The sequence below is a fragment of the Ursus maritimus genome, unplaced genomic scaffold (assembly GCF_017311325.1).
Source record: "Ursus maritimus isolate PB19 unplaced genomic scaffold, ASM1731132v1 scaffold_23, whole genome shotgun sequence".
NCBI lineage: Eukaryota > Metazoa > Chordata > Mammalia > Carnivora > Ursidae > Ursus > Ursus maritimus.
The window spans coordinates 33,438,905-33,465,145 of NW_024424786.1; the positions used below are offsets into that span (position 1 = coordinate 33,438,905).

Consider the following 26,241-nt stretch of genomic DNA (forward strand, 5'->3'; position numbering starts at 1 on the left):
AGCGTATTGGTGGTAGTGTTCTTAAAAGCTGTTCTTACACCAAAATGGATAGCACTATTCAGTGATAAATGTCATTGATTCTGAAACATATAGATATACTCACTAACCATCAAATAAAGTATTATTTACTCAATCTCCCTTTACCGGACCCCACAAATGCCTGCAGACATGCCAATGCATCTTGATATTAGCTGAAGCATGATGGAGCAGAAGCTGGAATGGAGAGAGAAAGTGGCCTTAATTGATCAAGGCGAAAAGGTTAAAATATTTTACATTTTCAACTTTTACAAAGATATATCACTTTGTTAGATCATTGCTAAGTCCCCACCGAGGGCCTTGAAAATGCTAATGAGGGAATTTAAATCTCAAACTTCATTAGCTCCATATTACTTCCGCTTCTTTCTTTAAGAATATCAAAATTTCACTGGAATTCTCATACAAAATTGGAAGCATACTAAAGAAAAATCGTGATATCATTGTGTAGATGAAATAAAGCCTAATAAATCTATATCAATACTTATGTGACTTTTTAAAAATCAGTGGATATGTTCCAAATATTGTTGACTCTATTTAGAGTTTAATCAGCCATATCAGTGCATGTGTTTCATAGGGATCCCTCCTGTTGAGAAGTAGAAGATTCTATCATTTCTTTTAGTTTCAAAATCAGATGGGGGAATTGTTTTTCTACCCCCAGAAAAATCTATACTCTGTCTACAAATATTATAATATGTTTAAATGATACTACATGAAAGCTGATAGCAACCTCTCTGTTTCTTCCTAGAAGAGCTAACTGGACTAAATGGGCCAACAGAATCTCACATCCCTGACTGGGTTCATTCTGATGGGAATCACAAGGCAGCCTGAGCTTCAGGTTCCCCTGTTTGGGGTCTTCCTTGTCATCTACACAATCACAGTGGTGGGCAACCTGGGAATGATCACCTTGATCCAGGTGGACTCCCGCCTCCACACACCTATGTATTTTTTTATCCAGCACCTGGCTTTCATTGACCTTGGTAATTCTACTGTCATTTGTCCCAAGATGCTGGTAAATTTTGTTGTGGATCAAAATACCATTTCTTATTGTGCATGTGCCACACAGTTGGCTTTCTTCCTTATGTTCATTATCAGTGAATTTTTCATCTTGTCAGCTATGGCCTACGACCGCTATTTGGCCATCTGCAGCCCTCTGCTCTACAATGTTATTATGTCCCAGAGACTTTGCCGTGTGCTGGTGGGCATTCCATACCTCTATAGCACCTTTCAGGCTCTAATGTTCACTATTAAGATTTTTACATTGACCTTCTGTGGTTCTAATGTTATCAGTCATTTCTATTGTGATGATGTTCCCTTGTTACTTATGCTCTGCTCAAATGCACAAGAAATACAATTGTTGATCATACTATTTTCAGCATTTAATTTGATCTCTTCGCTGCTGGTAGTCCTAGTGTCCTATATACTAATTCTGATATCTATATTTCGAATGCATTCTGCAGAGGGCAGGAAAAAAGCTTTCTCCACATGCGGTTCTCATCTGACAGTGGTGGTTGTGTTTTATGGGTCTCTACTATTTATGTACATGCAGCCCAAATCTGCCCATTCCTTTGATACGGATAAAATGGCCTCCGTGTTTTACACGTTAGTGATCCCCATGCTTAACCCCTTCATCTACAGCTTAAGGAACAAAGAGGTAAAGAATGCCTTCCACAGGGTCTTTAAGAATCAAGCAAAACTTGTATCTAACATTCAATATGGAATATTGTTCTAATAAACTATGATAAAGGCAAATGCCACTTAATAATCTAATAGATACAATTACATTCTTTTTGGCTCCAGAACAGAAACTAATTGTAAGGTACAGACAAATTCTTTCTCTTATATTCAGTCAATTTATTTATATATATTCAGTTGATATTTTGAATCTTGATAAAATGCACCCGCCCAAAACGTTCCTTGCTTTTGATTCAAAGTTTCTTTTAGTTATCCCATAGAACCTCACATTTGTCCCACTGAAAACCCTTATTAAAGACTGCATCAGTAAACCAAGTGTGTGTTTGTTTCTGTCAGGTTTTTTTTTTTTTTTTTTTTTTTTTTTTTTTGGTGGGGGTAGGTAGGTATCTTCTCCATCTTGTTTTCACTGTATTTTCTGAACCCACAACAAAGTGTAAACAAAGTGAGTCTCCTGCAGATAACGTATAGTTGGATCATAATTTGTTTAATCCATTCTTTCAATCCCTATCTTGGGAGAATTTAATTTATTTACATTTAAAGTTATTAGATTACAAGGTCTTCTTGGTTTGTGGCTCAACACCAACTCGGGCATGCCAACAGAGAAGGTCCGCTGGTGATTAAAAGAATGAGCATGGAAATATAAGCTGAACAATTTCAGAGATCACACAGGGCAGGAAGACACGAGAATCTCAGAAAGCTAGAGTGTAGAGTCCATGTTCAATACCTGGGCATCCAAAGAAATCTCAGAGGTAAAAGTTCTCTTCATACAGTTTGAAAACAAGTCTCAAAAAAAGCCAAGTAACCCTTGTTCATAACATTCTTAACATCGTTTAACATGGTTTACAACTTAACATTATCTGAGGAAGACACAAAAATTATAGTACTCATTACTATAAAATTCACATATTTAGCATCCAATTACAAATACTGTGCATATGTGAAGGCAGAAACGTGTGAACCCACCAGGAGATGATTAAAACAGGTCTTGAAATGACAGTGATTATAGAATTATCAAGCAAGGATTTTAAAATATATTAAAAATATGTCCAATATACAGAATGATTTAATAAAACCCTCACCTTTTGAGGATGTGAATGAAAAATTAAAAAATGACCTAATGGAATTTCTATAAATTAAGGTACAATAATAGATGCAAACAAATATATATATGGGATGAGAGTAAAGCAGCGGAAAAAGAGATGACAACTACACTTACACATGTCACAATAGAGGCTACCCCCAATGAAGCCAGAGAGAAAACAGAAATTGGAGAAACACTAAGTGCAGAACAATAACAATCTGCACACTATACATTTAAATGTAGGTTCAGGGGCACCTGGGTGGCACAGCGGTTAAGCGTCTGCCTTCAGCTCAGGGCGTGATTCCGGCGATCCGGGATCGAGCCCCACATCAGGCTCCTCTGCTATGAGCCTGCTTCTTCCTCTCCCACTCCCCCTGCTTGTGTTCCCTCTCTCGCTGGCTGTCCCTATCTCTGTCGAATGAATAAATAAAATCTTTAATAAATAAATAAATAAATAAATAAATAAATAAATAAATAAATGTAGGTTCAAGTGGGAAAAAAAGAGTATGTAGACCAGAAAAGCCACTGCGAGAAATGTTGGCCAGAATTTTTTTTTCAAATTCATTAAAAACCACTATATGATACATTTACATATATGTACATGTATATATATGTGTGTGTATATATATATATGATATAAGAAGCTAAAATTGGTCTAAGCAGGGTAAATAGAAAGGAAATTATACCGACATTATATTCAAATTTCTACAAACCGATCATAAAGAGAAATCCTTAAAAACAGAGATTAAAGATACTTTATGAACAGATGAAGAAAAGATTTACCACAGATACATTGGCAAAAACAAGACAAGTCATAAAGCATTATCTTATATAAACCCATAATTATATATCCAGTAGAAATATCTTGGATAATGGATGCTGTATTATCAAATATTAAATAATATTTCTCTAGGAAGTCATTCTTTCATTTACTCATGCATTGTGTGTGTGTAATATACCTAATACATGCATGATGGTACATAACGGAGGTGCTGACAAAAGCATGTTTATGATTTCCAGCGTTCCTGATAGTATCTAATTTATTTATTCAGTTAGATAGAGGCACAGAATACTTTCTGATTTTTCTCAATGGGACATTCCAAGAGTAAACAGAGACCCACGGTATTCTCCCTCAAGTAATTACATGCAATTTTTTTTTATCCTAGAGTTAGATCAAAATTTCAACAAAATGAGTCTCAAGGGAGTAGGACAATGTTTAAATACATTCTGCAGCAAGCAGTGAAGATTAAAGCAGAAGTCAAAGTAGATTCTCCAGTGAGGTGAGTACAAAACACTGGTCTTCGAAAATGTCAGGACATACAGCTTAAATTGGGTCATCACCAAAGTCTCGAAAGGCATTACGCTCTGCGAAACTGTTTCTTCCTTTGCAGTATACTTTTCTGTGATCGGACGATTACCTGTTCTATACTCTCTGGTACTCTGAGCTGTGCTTTTTAGACCACCTTCATTTTCACCTAACTGACTGCCTCTGTCATCTTTTTTAACAAGAATCTTTGTGTATCCTTATTGTGTAACCTGATGGTCCTCTTGTCTCACTTTTCATTTCCTATCGAATGACTCAGGGTGACCTTAAGAGAAAGACTGTTACTGTATTTACGAGAATAAATTCTGAAGACAGAATAACTTTTTGAATTTTGACTCCACCACTTCCCTGAATGACCTTGGTTAAGTCATTTTCTTGACTTTCAAATGGATATGGTCATACTCTCTACTTTCTAGAAGTATTGTGTGCATCATACAAGTGAATATATGTAAAGTGCTCAGAAGAGTGTCCAGCACATAATGAGTTCTCTATCAGTGCTTGATATCCGTACATATTCTTCTTCCCACTGGGGCTCTTTAGATGAATCTCCATGAAGAATTCATAAGTAATTAGAATGGTCAAATCCTTTTTATGAAAGAAGAATGTATTATTGGAAGATCATTAGAAAAAGTGATTCAATAGGCAGAAAAGCTTTTTTGTTTCTTTTATGTCTTGCTACTTTAAACAGATATGATTATTGTCAATAAGGAAAGGCTAATGGTTTAGGTGTGGATATTTATTTTCTTTGCTTCAAAATTTTAAAAGACTGATGTATAATAGATAGGTCTTTTGACATATTTAAAACAACTTTGGGACCAGAAGAGCAGATCATTGTATCAAAACAACCACTTCAAAGTATTTGGCCCCTTTGAAGAATACTTGAGCAAAGTTTCCATCACTATGTGTTGTGGGTAGACCTCAGTCTATCATAGGGGTGCCATCAGCTAGGGATGCCAGTGGGCCCATGCTACTTTTGGCGTCAGAGGGCTCGGAGGACCTGGAGTTCTACCTTTATTGGGGTCAAGGATGGAATGTCTAGAGTTTCACGAGTTTGCTCTTTTTTGGTGAAGTCAAAACATAGAAGCAGGAATTAAAGCTTGGGAAGGGAAATGCAGGGTCCCTCCAGTAGTTGCCCCCCTAGGTCACCCAGGGCTTTCCAAAAAGGGGACTTCATGGGTGGGGTGGCCTGGCTCTTTACCTAGTTGTGTTTTTGAAATTTATGGCTGAAAAGCTAAATCTCAGGGATTTACATTACAATCAAAAAAGCTGACTGTCAGGCACTTACCCTACAATGTGAGTGAAGGTGTGTTTAGTTTGGGCCTGATGATAAGAGGAGTCTCCATTTATGTTTTATGATAAAGAAATTATGTCTGAATTGGGGTGCCTGGGTGGCCCAGTCCACTACGCATCTGACTCTTGATTTCGGCTCAGGTCATGATCTCAGGGACCTGGGATGCAGCCTTGCATGGGGCTCCATGCTCAGTGCACAGAGTCTGCTTGAGATTCTCTCTCTCCCTCTCCCTCTTTCCCGCCCCCTGCTCCCACTCTCTCTCAAATCAATCAATAAATAAAATCTTTTAAAAAAGGATATCTGTATCTCATGCATAATATTTTAAACTCCCTTAGAAGATAGCATCTCAAATATAATACATAGTGATTTTATACCTTACACAGGTTACCAAGATGAACCATATGGAGAAACAGAATCATACTGCAGTGAGTGAGGTGACTGAATTTATTCTCATGGGGATCACCAACAACCCTGGGCTGCAAGCACCTCTCTTTGGAATCTTCCTCGTCATATACTTGGTCACAGTGATAGGCAATCTGGGCATAGTTATCTTGACACATTTGGACTTGAAGCTACATACTCCCATGTACTTTTTCCTTAGGCATTTGTCAATTACTGATCTTGGTTACTCCACCGTCATTGGCCCAAAAATGATGGTAAACTTTGTGGTGCACAAAAATACAATTTCCTACCATTGGTGTGCTATCCAACTGGCAGTCTTTGAGATTTTCATGATCACTGAACTGTTTATTCTTTCAGCAATGGCCTATGATCGCTACGTAGCCATCTGTAAGCCTCTCCTCTACACGGTCATCATGGCAGAGAAAGTACGCTGGGTGCTAGTCCTTGCTCCCTATCTCTACAGCACATTTGTGTCACTCTTTCTCACAATAAAGTTGTTTAAATTGTCCTTCTGTGGCTCTAATATTATCAATTATTTTTACTGTGACTGCCTTCCTCTCATATCCCTGCTCTGTTCTGACTCAAATGAATTAGAATTGATCATTTTAATTTTTTCAGGCTGTAATTTGCTCTCTTCCCTCTTGATTGTTCTTATCTCCTACATGTTTATTCTTGTGGCGATTCTCAGGATGAACTCAACTGAGGGGAGATACAAAGCCTTCTCCACCTGTAGCTCCCATCTGACAGTGGTGGTAGTGTTCTATGGGACATTACTATTTATTTACCTGCAACCCAAATCCAGCCATACTTTTGATATTGATAAAATGGCCTCTGTGTTTTACACCCTGGTGATCCCCATGCTGAATCCATTGATCTACAGCTTAAGGAACAAAGAAGTAAAAAATGCTCTGAAGAGAACTTTAACCAATGGATGCAAAATTCCCACTTAATGTCTTACTATGCAGTTGCAAAGATGGGTCCAAAAATCTTTGTTTAATACTCTGCCAGTCCAATTACTGCATCAGAAAGTAGAAGCGTTTTACCCGATGTTTTTCTCTTTTTCCAAATAAAACACTTCTTCTTGTATATTCTTCTCCACTCCAACTGAATAAATAAACATTATAGTCAGATAATTTAAGTCCCAAGTGATGTCCAACGTCATATTGGAGCTTATAGACAAATCACGTTGAAAGTAGGCTTGTAGACATCAAAAAAAAAAAAAAGCCTTAGTCCAAGTAGAATAAAATTAATCGGAAAATTAGTAATGTATATTTTATAGCGGTCACTTTGTGTTAACAATAAGTAAGATCGAATCACGAGGAATGTGTAAGCTAGACAGGAGGCAAGAAAGTAAGTAAATGTATGATTACAGCATAACGCAAACAAATTGTTTCAAGAATCTAGGCTAAATGGAAAATAAAGTGTACGACCTCAGAGTGAAATTTTCAACTGGATTGAGTTCATATTTTCTATCTCATGGATACAGTGGTCCTGTGGGAAGATTTTTTTCATTAAGAGCATGAGACAAATATTGGCTGAGTCTGACAGATCGTCACACGAGACAGCTAACTTTGAATTACGATAGCCTGCTGGTAAACTGATTTAGGATCGACAAACTCATCATAAACAACTTATCTGGTCATCTACCGGAATGACATCAACATTTTGAAAAATCTATAGCAGTAATAGCAAAAACTAAAGATAAATGAGACATTCGTGTCTATTTTGTCTCCTTCATCAGCCTGTATATACAGTGATGATATTTTGCTTGGATTTAAGCTAACACAAGGCTTCATTCACATTGTGCCCTCACTCAGCAAATGAACAGATTCCTTATATCTTTGTATACTCCTTGGTGTTTACTGGACACTTTTTAGGTTTGTAAAATATATACACTATCCTAATAGTGTTCGCTTTAATCTTACTTAGCATTCAAAGTTAAAACTGTGGGGAATTAAATCAAGTCTGAACCATGGCCTCCCTGTCCCAAATCCATGTATTTTGCTTATTTTTCCCTTCTTTAATGCATTGTAGTTTGTTAACAGAATTGATCTTAAGTGTTCTCATCACAAATAGAAAAACTATGCGAGGTGATGGATATGTTAATTAGCCTGGTTGTGGTGATTATTTTGCAATATATGCATATACCAAATCATCATTGTTGTACACCTTAATTATATGCAATTTTTATTTATCACTTGTAACCTCAATAAAGCTGGATTTCTAAAATTTTTATAAATTAAAAAACTGACTAAAATAAAACATAAATTGAACACAATAAAAGAAATACAAAGTTTTGTTCTCTGATCATATCAATTTTGTTTACCATGTTGGCTTTGGATCCTGTCCTTAAGCATATATGTTGTTATGAATACATTTTATTTTCTAGGGTAACATTTTATATTATACTACACAGTCCTTTTTAGTCATATACATTTTTCTTTCCCAAATTCTATCCTTTCCATTGCTATCCATGAACTAAAAATAAAGTCAAATAATATTCATAGCATTCTCCTATATCACCCATTACAAAAAGGGCTTTAAAAAAATCATAATGCAGCATTCCCCTGAACTTACTTTTCTTACTTGAGAATTCGTCATAAGCATTTTGTGGTCAATAAACATAAAATATAATTTTTAATATCAGCATACAACTGTGGAGTATCCATCAATCACTCTGTATTTGCCCTCCCTTGATTGATGGACACTTGACTGTTTGCAGCTTTTTATTTCTTTCACCATTAATTAAAAAAAAAAGCCATAATAAATAGCCTTGTACTTATGACATGATATACTATTGCTTTTTATTTCTAAAACAAATGTGTAAGAGTTCTCTCACAGTCTAATGATATGTTGGGTAGATGTTTCATAAATATGCATAATAACTTGAAATAAAAAAGAAAATACAGAAGAAAAGTGCTATGCATTGTGATTTTTTCCAAGTAGTATTTTTATTTTATTATTTCTTAAAAAGGGATACTAACATTTCCTGACATCTCATTTTCATTGTGCAATTGCATGATGATAAAATTGCAAAATGTCAATAATAGGGGGTTATTAGCATAATTGGGTGATTATTATCATCAGGTGATGATATCATGAGCTATTGGATATTCTAAATACAACGTGAATGATTCTAAAATATTACCTCTTTTCTACAGGAAATGTGTCATATTTCCAATTTCATTGGATAGGGCCGTTGTCCTTAATGGCCATGAAGTACATATTCTTAACATAATTATAATGATAAATAGTTTAGAAATAATGATATCAACTTAACGTGAAAATCCTTTAGTATTTGTACACTCTTAAACTTTTTCCCAGAGCTAGAAACTTTAGTTTTCCTTGAAGTATTTTCAGTGCATATCAAATTAATAGCTTCATACATCCAAGCTCTTAACTTGGAAATTGGAATATATTTGCATCAATTATTAAATGGCAATAGTTTCAAGACCCTAATGACTCCATTAAAAAGCTCACACTTCAATTATTTCTAAAAGTCCTTGACATTGATTTCCTACGTGGACTGTGCATTGATTTCATGAATTCCTTTCCTATTACATCTGTTTTTAAAAAAGAGCAAGATATACTCTTTCTGGAAGGGATTTTCTCAAACACTTCAGATTTCCCATGTGGAACAGAAAGCCATTTGGGCTTTAAGAAGCTGGAGAGGTTTGGCTCAAAAAAGAAAAATGATGTCTGAATATGTCATCCTAAGCATCCAAGTGGTTCAGTCCTTAGCACCATAGGTTTGAGACCAAAGTACAACTTTTAACAAGACTCAATGTTAAGGATCAAGTTCTCATATGAAAATAATTTAATAACTGCTACTAAATGTGACCCTTTTCAGATCTGAAAATTTTAAACCTAACTTCATAATATATAAATAAGTCCCTCATGTCTGGTTTAAAGCCTGCTTCTATACAGTACAGAAAAGATCCAAAGTAGCTAAAGCAATTTTTCGAAAAAAGAACAAAGTTAGAGAACTTACAATACTGATTGTAAGATCAACTATAAACCTACATCAGGGGGCACCTGGGTGGCGCAGTCGTTAAGCGTCTGCCTTCGGCTCAGGGCGTGATCCCGGCGTTGCGGGATCGAGTCCCACATCGGGCTCCTCTGCTGGGAGACTGCTTCTTCCTCTCCCACTCCCCTGCTGTGTTCCCTCTCTCGCTGGCTGTCTCTCTGTCATAAAAATAAATAAAATCTTAAAAAAAAAAAAATAAACCTACATCAGTCAGGAGAATAGAGAGCCCAAAAAATGAGCACATATGTATATTCAATTATCTGCTAAGAAGCCAAAATAATTTAATAAGATCCATGATATATAGATATAAATACAAATCAATAAAATATATGTTATATATATTGATATATATATACAAATCAATAAAAAGGCAACCTAATAAAACTGGAGAAAAGGATCAGAAAAGACACTTCGCAGAAGAAATGTGAAAGGTCAATGCACACGTCCAAAAACCCTAACATCCTTCGTCACCAGAGAAATGAAATTAAACAACTATGAGCTACCACTTGTCACCCACTGGCATGGATAAAATTGAAAAAACTAGATTCCCAAGTACGAAGAATCCTATCAGCTGCTGTGTTTAGCTCCTAAAATTATCACATGTTGCCGATCGGTGTGTACAGAAGTCCTTCACTTTAGAAATAGGTTACTATCAAAGTCCCAGGAATTGCCCTCCTGGATGTTTACCCAAGGGGAATGAAAAGATGTCCAGAAAGATATGTGTATATTAATGCTACTGAAACTGTATTCATGAGAGTATAGAATGGAAATATTTCTACTGTCCATCAATAGACACGAAGATAAATTGCAGTGTATACTGTGACTCTGCAGTGAAATGGAATAAGTTATCCATGCATTCAAGAGAGTGCAAGTAGTTCAGCAGCATTACGCTGAGCAAAAGAAACCAGATACAAGCAAACTATACCATTCCATTTACATGAAGTTCCAAAACAGGTAAAATGAATCTACGGTAACAGAAATCATAGCAATTGTGGCTTAGAATATAATGTGAGACAATTTGCTGTGAAGAGACACTGAGGAGCATTTCAAGGTCTTGAAATATTCTCTTACTGGAAGCAGTAGTAGCTCAGGATTTGTTATTTTTCAAGTACTAACCATGCATACTTGGCATTTGATTTTACCTAAGTTATAACTTAAAAATATACTGTTTAATTTATATTTTTCATTTTATTTTTAAAAATATATTGTTTTAAAAGAAACCAGTGTAATATGGCCTTTTTTAAATTTAAATTTTTATTTAAATTCCTGTTAGTTAACATACAATGTAGTATTAGTTTCAGGGGTAGAATTTAGTGATTCGTCACTTACATATAACACCCAGTGCTCATCACAGGTGCCTTCCTTAATCCCCATCACTCATTTAGCCCATGCCCCCACCGACCTGCCCTCTGTAACCATCAGTATATTCTCTATAGTTAAGAGTCTGTCTCTTGGTTTACCTCTCTCCCCCACCCCCACCATATTTGTTTGTTTTGTTTCTTACATTCCATATACAAGTGAAATCATATGGTATTTGTCTTTCTCTGACTGACTTATTTCACTCTAGCTCCATCCATGTCATTGCAAATGGCACAATTTCTTTCTTTTTGATGGCTAATATTCATATATATGTGTCTATATGTGTGTGTGTATACACACACACACATCTTCTTAATCCATTCATCAGTTAATGGACATTTGGGTTCATTCCATAATTTGGCTATTGTTCATAATGCTGCTATAAACATCAGGGTGCATGTATCCCTTCAAACTAGTATTTTTGTATACTTTAAGTAAACATCTCGTAGTGCAATTGCTGGATCATAGGGTTGTTCTATATTTAACTTTTGGAGACATCTCTATGCTGTTTTAATATGGCCTTTAAAAAAAGATTTATTTATTTATTTGAGAGAGAAAGCACAAGTGCAGGGGTGCAGAGAGAGAGAGAGAATCCCAAGCAGACTTCCTACTTTTCTTAATTTATTTTTCATTCCAATTTTTTATGAGCTGAATTATGTCACACCAAAATTCCTGTTGAAGGCTTAATCCTCATTATTTCTGAATGTAACTATATTTGGAGATAGAATCTCTAACTAGGTAATTTGATTAAAATGGCTTGGGAAGGTGGGCCCTGATCCAATATTGACTGGTGTCCTTATAAGAAGAGGAGATTAGGACACCCAGAGAACCAGACATGCACCCAGACCCAACAACTACCATGTGAAGACATAGCAAGAAAGTGGCCATCTACAAGCAAGGAGACTCCTCAGAAGAAACCAAACCTGCTCACCCCATGATCTTAGACTTCTAGGCTCCAGAATTGAAAAGATATATTTCTGTTGTTTAAGCCACCTGGTCTGTGGTATTTTGTTATGCTGCTCTAGCAAACTCTACATCATTCATCTTTATTTTTTATTCAGTTCCCTCTACCACCACCAGGCAACCATCTTGACGTACTTCATGTGAATCTGTTTTTCTTGTGTTCTTATAGGACAGTTTCCTTTCTACATAATCCTGTTAGTCATTCATGCATTATATATTATATATTTTTTATACACACACATATATGTACACACACACTATATATATACACACATTTATTTATATATGTATATATGTTGTATATAATAAATATATATTAAAACACTAAATATTATACATACACATATATTTATTTATATATTTATATATAATAATAAACATATGTATTTAAACACTGAATATGATATATATTTATATATACACATATACTTATATATTTATGTTACATAAATGTTATATATAATAATAAATATATACTTAAATACTGAATACTATATATATTTATGTATATAACTATGTATATGTATATAACTATATATATTTATATATATATCATGTATATATTATATATAATATTATATATAATAATAAACATATGTATATAATATTCAGTGCTTAAAACATTTATGTGGTGACAGGAAGTTTAGGAACATGACTGAGGCGCTTCCATTTTAAATACTGTGTTTGACTCTTCTCTACTAGTTATGTTCTACCTCTTCTCACCTGAAATACAGTCATTAGTAAAAGATGCAAATAATAATCTTATTACCTCTGGATTGTTTTTGTAGGACACTTACTCCTTTGAACATCCACGCCACTCTATTCCCTGAAATAAGGACTATGCTCATTGTATTCTTTGAAGTAAAAATGAAGGAAAAAGAGAAATGGTGGCATAATAAAAATACTACTTATACATAGAGGGGTTTTTTTTGTTTTTTTGTCAGAGAGAGAAAGAACAAGCAGAGGGAGCTGCAGGCAGAGGGAGAAGCAGGCTTCTGGCCAAGCAGAGAACCGGCCACAGGACTCGATCCCATGACCTTGTGATCATGACCAGAGCTGAAGGCAGCCACTTAACCAACTGAGCCACCCAGGCGCCCTACACAGAGTTTGTTCTAAGTTCACTGCTAGACCATAGGCTTCTACCTCTTTAATATTGGCATTTTGTAATAATGAATCTCTGAATGCAGATGAGTCATTTTGGCAGATACACCTTAATCAGCATGTCCCTTAGCTGTCAGGGAATTGAATTCACTTCAGTAATGTAGGTCCATACTGACACTACGATGACTCAAGGGGGGTCTGGTTGAATTCCTAGGGGCAAGTCTTGTTAAGGAGCCATTCCCAAGTGGCATCTGCTCCAAGGATATAAAAGGCAATTTGTCGATCCTAGAATCACCTGTGCTTCAGGTATTTTATTGAACCCCATTTAGAGATTCCTACGAAGAGCCTAAAGCAGATTCTCCGTTAGAGGTAGGTAGAAAATACTTATCTTATTTTTGTATAATGGCCTTCGAAAGATCCAAAACTATCCCTCACACTGAACTGTTTCACTTCCATTTTGGAAGGCACTTGATACTATGTATAATCAAATAATACAATACTTAAAGTAGTCTGTTTCCAAGATTTGTAACTATGGGGGGAATACATGTTGTTAAATATGATCCAACTATTTATGCTTCCGAATCAGAACTGGAATCTTTATGTCTTATGTACTTAAATAAATTATATCTCTGAGGAAACAATGAATTTTTGCTCACTGAGTTTATTTATATCATAGTTTTGTTTCTGCAATATTAGCTAAAATGAAAACTGCATGTTTCACAGGGCAACCTGTGAAAAGAAACTAGATTCACAACTACCCAAACTCCAAATGATTTTTGAGAATATAACATTACAAATTTTCACAAGAAAATTTCCATTAAATCTGATAATACCAGGCAAAAATATGTATAGAAGCATAATATGTAATCAATGCAATAGTAAAACATATTTAGATAAGCCATCGATCTTATAGTAAAATAAATCTGCCAACATTTCACTTAAAAAGATCTCAAAAAAAAAAAAAAAACCTTCTATTTGAGGAAAGACACGTATAAGTGGGAGTGAGAATTAAGACAAACCTCGATTCCTGGTCTGATAGGACAGAACTTCTATAACATTCTCAAGGAGAAAATACAACACAGGAAGAAAATGTTCATTTGCTGGGTTGTCCTTCATTCACATGACCCAAAATAAGATATTTAAAAATAAATTTACTTTCTTTTAAAGATTTATTTATTTAAGAGAGAGAGAGTGAGCATGTGGGGGTAGGGACAGAGGGAAATTCTCAAGCAGACTCCCTGCTGAGCATGGAGCCCAACCTGAGGCTCAATCTCATGACCCTGAGATCATGACCTGAGCTAAAATCAGGAGGCAGACACTTAACTGACTGAGCTATGCAGGTGCCCCCAAAATAAATTTGCTTTTTAAAAAATTCTGCCTTATAATTTTATAATACAAGAAAATTCCAAATGCATGAAAACTATTTCCATATATACTTTAAGACTATTATTATTACTCATTAGCCATTATACATTGGTACTAATTTAAAGATAAATCGCTTTTTTACCCTCCCTGTTACTCATTAGTATTCATAAGAAGATTTGAAATATCTAGAGAATGATCAGAAATGACATTCTTAAATACTCCAAAATCCAAAGTTTGCTAGCTTCATTTGACACTATATTCATTTCTACTTTCTGATCACATGGGGCCCCTGCTATAAAGGATGAGCGAACTTCTTTCCGGTAACATGTCACCTCTCACACACAATAATGGAGTAATCTCAGAAGAATCAACACAGAGGGCCAGAGGTGAAAATTTATGTTCAGTGTGTGCTGATAGGATAGGATGACTGGAAAGTTGGTATGGGCCTGATTGTGGAATGCACTGAAAATAAAGCTAAAGTGCTTTGCAATTATTATTTTAAAAAATAGCTCAGATTGCATACCTTAATGATTCAAAAGCTTTAATGACTGCCATTTGTCTAGCAGCTAATCTGAGAGAATTATGATATGGAAAGCAAGAAGGATGCGATAGTCAATGATGGTGTTAATGAAAGCTTGATCCAAGGAAGATGAAGAGAAGGATGTTTAGGATGGAAAAGTATTTATGGAAATTGGCCAGTAATACATACGGAATTTAGAAAGAGAAAATTAGAGGATGAATAGGATGTTTGTCTTTTAAAATGGTTGCTTTTTAACATTTATTATTGCCCTTTAATATAGAGCATTTAACCAGCAACACATTAGATTTCGGCAGAAATAGAAGAGCTGATATAATTTAGAGACATTCTTTTTTGCTTATCATTTTGCTTAACATTTTGATATGTTCACCAAGGAAGACAATGGAAAGCCTGAAAGCTGCAGATAAAATATTAAAAATTGTAAATACAGAGAGGATAAGATCAGAAAGAGGCCTGGGGGTGGGTGGAGGTTGACATACAAAAAACTGTGTACATGTTTGATGGGTACAATGTGATGAGTTTGAAGATACATCAGTGAAACCATCACCACAATGTATCATAACCATATCCATCATCTCCAAATGTTTCCTTCCACCCACTTTTATTATTATTATCATTATTATTGTTATTATTATTATTATTATTTTGTGTGTATGCATACTTAAACTGTTGTTAAAGGGTAGATGTTAGGTTAAATGATGATATAGTCTTGACTCTCTGGACTTTAAGTCCAGGTCTTCAGATAAGACACAATCATAGGACTTCTTTGGGCCAGGTGCCCACCATGGGAACTATCAGTTGTGATTGGGAAGGGATTCTAATTGGCTTAGTTATGAACAGATGATGATCTTTTTAAAAAAAACATGTCTAGGAGAATATTCAGTCATGTTAAAATAGCATGCTGATTCTTTGACAAATATATGCAATGAAATTATCATAGAAGCTCTATAATGTAAGGAGGTTTATCATCATTACTGTAGTGAAAAATGCCAAAACTAGGAAAATATATTGAGAAAAAGAAGTCTAGATATATTAGACATTTAAAAAAATAATGTTACAAAATTCTATAAATTAAAAATATTACTTAAAAATAAACATAGTGGAAAGAATACAAGGAATTTTATAACTTGTGGGACAAGAAGGAAAAGTTATGAGACACCTGGGTGGCTCAGTCAGTTAAGCATCTACCTTCAGCTCAGTTCATGATCCCAAGGTCCTGGGATCTAGTCCCACATGGACTCCTTGCTCAGTAGGAAGCCTGCTTCTCCCTCTGCCTGCCACTCTCCGTGCTTGTGCTCACTTGCGCACTCTCTCTCTCTCTTTCTGACAAATAAATAAATAAAATCTTAAAAAAAAAAGAAGAAGAAGAAAAGCTATGAGAGGGAAGGCAAAGGAAGTAGTATCCAATAAAGCATAGTTGGTTGTTTTACAAAAATTTGTAATTTTCACAGATCTCATTTTCTGAAAGCTGGAAAAAATCAGTTATCAGAAAAATAAAAGACATATCTCCATGTATTTTTGTCTGGGTTAACAAAATGGAAAATGAGAAAAAGCAATTGACAAACATGGATGGTAGAAATTACAAATTCAATGTCTGTCAAATAAAAATTATAGAAAAATAAGATGAAGAGAATGAGGCAGGACAGAGACTAGAATCATGCAATCTTCAGAAAAAGCAAGTCCTAGATTAGGAAATCACAAGAAGACATTTCTCACACTCAAAAGACATGATATGAAGATATGAATCTTCAATGTTTGCAAGCTAATAAGATACTCACAATTTAATGAGATTGTGAGGAAGTAAATCCTCAAATAATGCATGACCCTGGATCATCTGTTTGTTATACTTGATTTTTCTCTCTTCCAAATGATTGCAAAATTTATTTCCTAGTCCCTGCACCTTGATTGTAATAACTGAGTTGGATAAATACATGATTCCAGGAAATCTCACCTAAGGAATATACCATCTAATGACCATCCTCGAAAATAATTTCTTAAAGTTTGTAACTATTCTCCTTTGCCTCTCAAAACAGATGACTATGAAAACACTTACATGGCTCCTAGAAATCTCACCCAGGTCACCGAGTTTATTCTCACAGGAGTCTCAGACCATCCAGACCTCCAGATTCCACTCTTCTTTGTTTTCCTGCTGATCTATGGGATAACTATGGCAGGGAACCTGGGCATCATCATCCTCACCAGTATTGACTCTCAACTTCAAACACCCATGTACTTCTTCCTCCGGCACTTGGCTATCATCAATCTTGGCGATTCTACTGTCATTGCCCCTAAAATGCTGATCAATTTTTTAGTAAAGAAGAAAACCACTGCCTACTATGAATGTGCCACGCAACTGGGAGGGTTCTTGGTCTTCATTGTGGCTGAGGTGTTCACGTTAGCTGTGATGGCCTACGACCGCTATGTGGCCATTTGCAACCCCCTGCTCTACATGGTGGTGGTCTCTCCACAGGTCTGCATACTGCTGGTGTCCCTCACGTACCTCTACAGCTTTTCCACAGCTCTTGTGGTCTCATCTTGTATATTTTCTCTGTCTTATTGCTCTTCCAATGTAATCAATCATTTTTTCTGTGATATTGTCCCTCTGTTGACGTTGTCCTGTTCTGATACTTACCTTCCAGAGACCATCATATTTATATCTGCAGCTACAAATTTGGTTTTATCCTTGATTATAGTTCTAGTGTCTTATTTCAACATCGTTTTGTCCATTCTAAGGATGCGTTCATCAGAAGGAAGGAAGAAAGCCTTTTCCACATGTGCGTCACATATGATGGCAGTCATGGTTTTCTACGGGACACTACTATTCATGTATTTGCAGCCTCAAACTAACTACTCATTGGATACTGATAAAATTGCTTCCGTGTTTTATACACTGGTGATCCCCATGTTGAATCCCATGATCTATAGCCTGCGGAATAAGGATGTGAAGGCTGCCTTACAGAGATTTCTGGCAAATTCATGCTGCTCTTTTAAATCAATGTAATTTTAGAGCTCCATAGATAAATGATGAGATCGTTAAGATAAGGTACCACATGTCAGAGAAAACAAACATTGGGTGGCTGACTCATAGGCTTACAAGTAACTCCAGGAATTAAAAGTTGCTGGGATTTGGGAAGTACTGAATTAAAAAGTAAACTGAAGTTCTTGGAAATATGAGGTTAAAACAGAAACAAGAATTATTCACTAACTTCATACGTAGGTACCCAATTTGAAAGAAATATTTTCAGGAGTCAGGAGAGATAGAAGTTAAAAAAAAAAATTTAAATAGGTTTGAACAGAGCAATACAACATGGCTGAGAGAAGTAAGCTGATCTTTCTTATCCTTTGGCTTCCTTTTTGCTTTCTGACTGGGTATGTTGGGGTAGAGTGGATCACGCCATCTAAGGAACTGTAATTACAGATGGCTAAAATCCTTTCCACAGCCAAGTTAGGAAAATTAAACTGAAAAGTATATATAAAACAGAACTCTCTAACTCTTTCTTAATATTGTTTGATTAAAAAAAATACCACTGATAAAATTAACATTCTGAATGCTAACCAAATATGATTGCAATTATTTTAATGCAATTAATATAATGTATATAACTTATTAGTGAAAGACCTAGAGTACAATCGTTGATATTTTCATGTTGATTCATAAACAGATTCTGTAAGATTTTCCTCTCTCCCTACTCTAAATATCAGCCTTCTTTATTGTGTGTAATATATGCACTGTATCGTGATATCATCAGACATTCCAGGAATCATGTTTGTGATAATTCCTTATATCATTAGAGGGACATTTTAATTTTTTTATTTTATTTTTTTTTTAATTTTTTAATTTTTTAACTTTTTAAAATTTTTTAATTATTTATTTTTTTTATTTTTTATTTTTTTAAATTGTTTTTATAAACATTTTTGTTCTGTCTTCTGATAGTCCTTGATCGATGAGTGTACACCAAAATCTGTTGTACACATTTGAATAGAGGTACCCAGCCTGCCTCTCAGAACTACCAAATCAGCATCACCACATAAAGGTCAATAAACCCATATTTTAATCTGCTCTATGGGTGATCTGACATTCAAAACTTAAGAATGTCTTGACAAATAATCAAAGAACTAAACTGGAAGAGAGGCCAGCATACATCATTTCATTGCACTTTGCTTTATTGCACTTTGCAGATATTGCAGTTTTTAAAAAAGTCTGAGGCAACCCTGCGTGAGCAAGTCTATGGGCACCATTTTTCCAATAGCATTTACTCACTCTGTGTCTCTGGCACATTTTGGTCATTCTCGCAATACTTCAAACTTTTTTTTTTTTTTTTAAGATTTTATTTATTTATTCGACAGAGATAGAGACAGCCAGCGAGAGAGGGAACACAAGCAGGGGGAGTGGGAGAGGAAGAAGCAGGCTCATAGAGGAGGAGCCTGATGTGGGGCTCGATCCCAGAACGCCGGGATCATGCCCTGAGCCGAAGGCAGACGCTTAACCGCTGTGCCACCCAGGCGCCCCAATACTTCAAACTTTTGTGATGGTGATCTGTGATCAATAATGATGACTCACTGGAAGCTCAGTTGATGGTTAGCATATTTTAGCAATAAAGTTGTTTCTTTTTAAATTAAGATTTGTACATTTTTTAGATGTACTACTATTGCCCACTTAATAGACTACAGTCTAGTGTAAACATAACTTTTACTTGCCTCGAGAAACCAAAAAATTCATTTTATTTACTTTATTGTGATACTTTTTATTATATTGGGCTGGAACCTAACCCTCAATATCTTTGGGATATGTCTGTATCTGGAAAATCATATTACTATTCTATGGGTATGTTCACTTTCCTTATACATGAATTCCAGTGTTGAAGACTCTCTTCAAGTATAGGCGTGAAATCTTTAGTCACAATAATTATGATATAAGAAAAGAAATGTAATCCTACAAAACAAAATTAGACTCATAGACATGAAAACATTGTAGTTGGGGTATCCTTAGATTACTCCCCCAAATCCTTTTTAAACTATTCCCTACTAATTTCCTTACTAATCAAGTCAAATTAGTTCTAAAATCCCCAACTTAAGGAGAAGAAATACGAAGCATCCCAAAGAAATGTTTCTTTTGTCAATTGCACTAATATTGCGACAAAACCGTTAATTGATACTTTACATAGTCTCTTCTTTCCTTTAGTTTATTATAAAATTATTGAAGAATGGTCCTAGTTTTAGAATGGACAGCTAGAGTAGATGCTTTAGTAAGTAAGGAGGCCACATAGTCCTTTGGAATCTTCTTATTACCCTGAACTTAGGTATGGGAACTTACAGATCCACTAAATAATAGGAAAGAATAAAACTATGTAGAGTCTTTTAGTACATGCCCACTGTTAATCAATGTTAAAATATGGACTCCAGGAAACAAACTGAGGCTTTTAGAGGGGAAGGGGGTGGGGGGATGGGCTAGTCCAGTGATGGGTATTAAGGAGGGCATGTATTAAGTATTAAGGAGCACTGGGTGTTACACGCAAACAATGAATCATGGAACACGACATCAAAAACTAATGATGTACTGTATGGTGAGGAACATATAATAAAAAAATTAAATTAAAAAAATGTTGGTATACTGATGGAGTCTAATGTTACAAGATGGAAATCCTTAATTTACTACATTTGTTTGAGCAGCCAAGCTCTGTTCACTGTGCATGGTCTTTATTACCCATTTATTCACAGACACTGTGCCTTATAAATCTCGTTGTGATGAGACATGAGTGAGGAAATGGATATTCAGGAGGAACAAAGCCGTGAGTTACATACAGATGCTTACAGTGGTCCCTACAAGTCTGAATAGAAAGCTGTGAACCGACATTAAACAAGACCATCATGTGAAGTACATGCAGGATTCACTGAATAAAGTTTATAAACTCCCATAGAAAATGTAGTGTTGGTTTTCTATGGCCCTCCTTAAAATGTCTTCTACCAGTTCTATTTTATTTAATTAACTTGATACAATACTTTAAGAAAGAAAACAAAAAAGGATTGAGGAATCAAATGTAATTTCTGGACTCATTAAATATTTCTGACTAATTAGAAAGAGTTTCCTTTTCGGGGCGCCTGGGTAGCGCAGTCGTTAAGCCTCTGCTTTTGGCTCAGGGGGTGATCCTGGAATCCTGGGATCAAGCCCCACATCGGGCTCCTCCGCTGGGAGCCTGCTTCTTCCTCTCCCACTCCCCTGCTGTGTACCCTCTCTCGCTGGCTGTCTCTCTGTCACATAAATAAATAAAAATCTTAAAAAAAAAAAGTTTCCTTTTAATTACATTTAGGGTTGAATGGCTTGTTCGGAATCACTACTGGTACTCCTAAGGATTTTGTTTGTTTTTGTGTTAAGTATAGTACTGTACTTAATGGTCAAGCATCTCAATACCAAACCACAAGTCATAGCATTTTATAACAAGGTACAAGCAGAGACAGGATATTTAGCCAATTGTACCAGATGTGTTCCCTAATGGGGGGAGTGAGGGGAGGGACACACTAAATATACAAAAAAGAATTATTTAATATCTGGAACATATAATTCAAACATATATAATTCCCTATCTTGACCCCTATCTTGATCTTTACACTATGTAAGCAGGTTGTGATTTTTAAGCATTTGCTATATTTTCTCCTTCAGTCAAAGTGTCCTGTTTACACATCATGAAAAAGAAATGTAAGATTCCATCCCCTTCTTCATTATATTATAGCCCAGTGTTATAGTTAAATTTTCATTAAAGGGAAAGTAAGGGGCAAACTTTAAATTCATAGCCAGTATATAAAACTCACATATCCATATGTCTTTCCCCACACACTAAATTGGAAATATACTTCTTATTCATCATCTAGGTCAGAGTGACTAGGATGCAAGCTAATGCCCAGAACTTTTACCAAATGTCTTGTGTATATAGTATTTAGGGGTAGATCCTTTGAGGAATTAGATAAATGTTTCTTTTTTTTTTTAAGATTTTATTTATTTATTTGACAGAGAGACAGCCAGCGAGAGAGGGAACACAAGCAGGGGGGGTGGGAGAGGAAGAAGCAGGCTCTCAGCAGAGGAGCTTGACGTGGGGCTCGATCCCAGAACACCGGGATCACGCCCTGAGCCGAAGGCGGACGCTCAACGACTGAGCCACCCAGGCGCCCCTAGATAAAGGTTTCATAGGAAGTTATAAGAATTTTAAAAAGGTAATTCATACCAGCCCTTAAAAGCCAATTTCAAACATTGGCCCTCATAATCTACTATAAAAAGTAATTTTTTTCAAAAAATTAACTAATACTATTTTAAGAGTTAGGAGAACCTTAGAGCAATTACATCATACTAAAGGCAGAGCTATAGATATGCTTTTCTTTAAAAATAGGGAATCACATCAGTAGATCTTCAGCCTGTCTTGAGATCCCAGCTGAGCATGGATTATAATTTTTCTGGTAATCTTACTTGCATTGTGCTTTGAGGTAAGATCCTTTGGGACAGAGACACTAATAAATACACTCAGTCAGCTGCTATTCAGAGCTATTGTGAGGAGAAATAGGAGTGCCTTCTATCCGGGTAGGTTAGAAGAGCATATTTCAAAATGGCTGGCTATGACTTATTGAGTTGTAATAAAACCCCTATAGGAGCTCGAGACCAGAATTTTAAAAATTAAATAGAGTATAATATGATGGACTAGATAAAAAAACTTGGAATACATTTTGTAACATAAAAGAAAATAGTGTTTTCTCTGATTTTACATTAGTTGTATATATATTTATATGTATATTTTAGATTTAAAAATTTATTTTATATACACATATTTTTCTTTTTAGAGTATATATTTATTTATTATATGTATTTTATTTCATGTATGTAATTTCTTCTTAGATTAAAGAAAATAAAAATTCCAGCTTAAGATTGATGAGAAAATTGGGAAAAATCAGGCCATGATTCACCAGATTATAATCTATCAAAACTGTGTTTCTGCATTTACAGTAGCTAGAGATTTTACTCAGGATTAGCAGGGAGTATACTGGATGAAAGTCATCAATGTGTCATTAGAAATATTTTCCAAAGCAGTGATTATAAAATAAAAATAAGGGCAAGAAATATTCAAATGTCATTATTATTATATCAATCTTAAGATTTTATTTATTTATTTATTTATTTATTTATTTATTTATTTATTTATTTAAAAGAGAAAGAATGAGAGTCCGGTGAAAGACAGAGGGAGAAGCAGAATCCCTGCTGAGCTGGAATCCCAATTCGGTCTCGATCCCAGGACTCCAGGATCATGAGCTGAAGGCAGACACTCAACCAATTGAGTCACCCAGTCACCCCATGATATTAATCTTAAATTGGTTAACCCAGCATTAATATTTAATTCTTCATTACCTAGCATTTAGAAGAGACTGCATTAAGAAATGAGAAAAAGCCAGCATGGCCCTCAACCATGTCTAACTAACATCCAGAAAGGGAAGAGGTACGGAAACAGACGGTTGTTATACATGTGGCAAGAATTATAAATGAATTATGCCTAAAGTGATTCTAGAACAAAAATATGAAATATGTTAACATGGGAAGTAGCTCATCACAGAATAGATGATGTTTCAACGGTCCTTAAGGATAAATGAATTTCTCTCATCATCCATTTTTCTTGTAGAGGAGAGTACTAGGAACAGCAAGAACAAAGTAGAGAAGCATGGAAAGGCATGTTATTGACAAGTGGAGACCAATTCTGTTAACTGGACCAATGGATGTTCACTGATGGTGGAGAAGATTGAATGGAATTGTGATTATAAAAATATTCAGAGACGAGATTGTAAAAAGTTGCATACACTTTTAAATATTCTTACCCACATTTTACGTTTACAGCAAAGTAAAATAGTTTGTATGTACAAATGTCCAGAGTTTTGTGTTTTGGAAGTGGAGCAAAACAGTTGAGAAGAAAAGAGACCAGAAAAATAAAGTAAATTTGGATAAAGCTTTCCTTCATTCCGGTCTAGCCTATTGCCTATTCTTTGGCTGCTCTGTCTTCAGACAGTAGTGCCTGGGAATTAATGGTTCTCAACATATATTACTGAAAGAGAGAATGAGTGAATTGACATAGTTTTCTAAGGAAGTGACAGTTGGACAAACCAAGACAAGGGTACGATGTGCACGGTCTTGCTTATAGATCAGAGTGGGAGGTGCTGCTTAGGTCTGTTTGTGAGTGAGTTGCTTATCTATTAAAGTTGGTGAAAATGGTGATGGTGTGTGTTGTGCCAGAGCGTAGCTTTTGAAACTTTGTTGAAGCTACTACTAGATCATGGTTCAATTTTTAGAATCTTAACCAGGATTATTTTGACTAATTATAGTAGGACACAAAAGAACATGCAAGATAAGCACCTGCTGGGTCATGAGAGTATTATTCTGGATATATTTATAAGCTCCCTGCCATCATGTAACAAGATTTGTTTTCATTTCTCAAGTGTAAAAGTAGGAAAGAGAGACAGATAAAGATACAGATAGAAAGAGAGAGAGGAGAGAAGAAAAAGAGGAGGGAGATGACATTTGACATTAATAGTAAGAATATGGTTCTATAATTTTTATGCTTTCCTAAAATAAATTTCCAAAAATTTTATTTAGATATTCAATAATTCAATTATAAAGGTCAATCACTAATGCCAAGAACTATCTGTTCCATTCTTCTGACTTAGATAATGTCATTACCCGCCTTTCAGAGACCACTAAAGATTAAATACCTAACGATTGAAAATTAGCAGAATTATATGGATATATATAAAGATATAAATTGGTTAGCTCCATGGGCAACAACCAATAAAACTTTCTATCTCAAAATGATAAATCACATTAATTACAAATCCTTCAAAATAAAAAAAAGAAATTTGGGTAAAATAAGTAAGAAAAATAGAGAGCCAACTTAAATAAGAAAATTAAAATTAATACATAAAACATAATTCAAATCTATGTTTCCTTAATAAAAGGTGAAGTTGGAAGAAACATAAACTGATAAAAAGACATAAATTTCCAAATCTCTTGAAAAGCAAGTATTAATTTATAAATTATCATAATTTATAATATATAATTTATTATATTATATATTATTATGTAATATATATTATATTAAATATATTATATTATGCTAATATAAGTGATTATATTAAATATATTACATTATGTTGATATAACACAGATTATATTAAAATATAATATGTTTTGTAACATACTATAAATTTGTGAGGGTTCATTCCCTTTGGTCATGTAGGTTCATGCTTCAGAGGTAAAAACGTTTGTGCACTATGGTAGCAAGCAAAATTTGAAAATAATAATGAGATAAGGACTCCCGAATCAAAAACATATGGGTGTGAAACCCAACTAACTACTCAGAACGGCTGTTTTTGTTTCAGGTGTTAGCTGTTTCAATTTTCTCTTCCTGGGCATAATACGGTTTTTAATAAAGGTTTAGTGAGATCAAATGAGGCCAATAAATACCTCATTGTACATTCCATACTTATCCATTTTCATTATTTGAATTATTAACATAGTTATGAAGATTATTTTGCAACCTAGAAGGGCCTTTAAGTGAAATTATTAAAGTACAATAGAAAATACAGTTTCCACCAACATTGGAAAAATGTGCATTTCTGTCTGCACAGGTAGAATGACAGATCTATCAGGGTGATGTCATTGCTGGAGTTATTTTCCTTTATGTTATTAATGTCAACATCTTTTCCAATAAAAACAATAGCTTAAACATTTCAACAAGGCACATTATAGTTTTAAATAGCTTAATGCACAAGACCTTTGAACAGAAACCAAGAAAATGTGGACTGTTCCATGGGTCCCTTCTTTGCATATACATTGGACTTGAGAGAAGAGAAATAGGCTGTTGCCACATACAATCTTTCTGTTCTCCATTTCATTCCCAGATTCCCAAAATGCTAGCAAGCTCAATATTAAAAACAAAACCTCTTTACAAGATATTAAAATATAAAATACTACTTATAGGAATGTCAACTTGAACTTAACTTTTTTCTCTACTTCCTCATGCAGATGCCTTGAAAAGAT

The 26,241-nt window shown here is 34.9% G+C and overlaps 3 protein-coding genes across 3 annotated transcripts; all 3 read left to right on the forward strand.

The window, feature by feature from the left end:
• The first annotated feature begins 643 nt into the window (after positions 1 to 643).
• Positions 644 to 1,765, forward strand: LOC103666229 (olfactory receptor 8K5). Its single transcript, XM_008694246.1, has one exon. The coding sequence runs from the start codon at positions 800 to 802 to the stop codon at positions 1,763 to 1,765; it is 966 nt and encodes a 321-aa protein (XP_008692468.1). The 5' UTR covers positions 644 to 799.
• Positions 1,766 to 5,775: 4,010 nt separating this feature from the next.
• On the forward strand, positions 5,776 to 7,070 carry LOC103666076 (olfactory receptor 8K1). The gene has a single exon (XM_008694102.1). It carries the CDS (start codon positions 5,817 to 5,819, stop codon positions 6,774 to 6,776), a length of 960 nt encoding a protein of 319 aa, XP_008692324.1. The 5' UTR covers positions 5,776 to 5,816; the 3' UTR covers positions 6,777 to 7,070.
• Positions 7,071 to 17,187: 10,117 nt separating this feature from the next.
• Positions 17,188 to 18,270, forward strand: LOC103666077 (olfactory receptor 8J3-like). Its single transcript, XM_008694104.2, has one exon. The coding sequence runs from the start codon at positions 17,233 to 17,235 to the stop codon at positions 18,178 to 18,180; it is 948 nt and encodes a 315-aa protein (XP_008692326.2). The 5' UTR covers positions 17,188 to 17,232; the 3' UTR covers positions 18,181 to 18,270.
• The last annotated feature ends 7,971 nt before the right edge of the window (positions 18,271 to 26,241 follow it).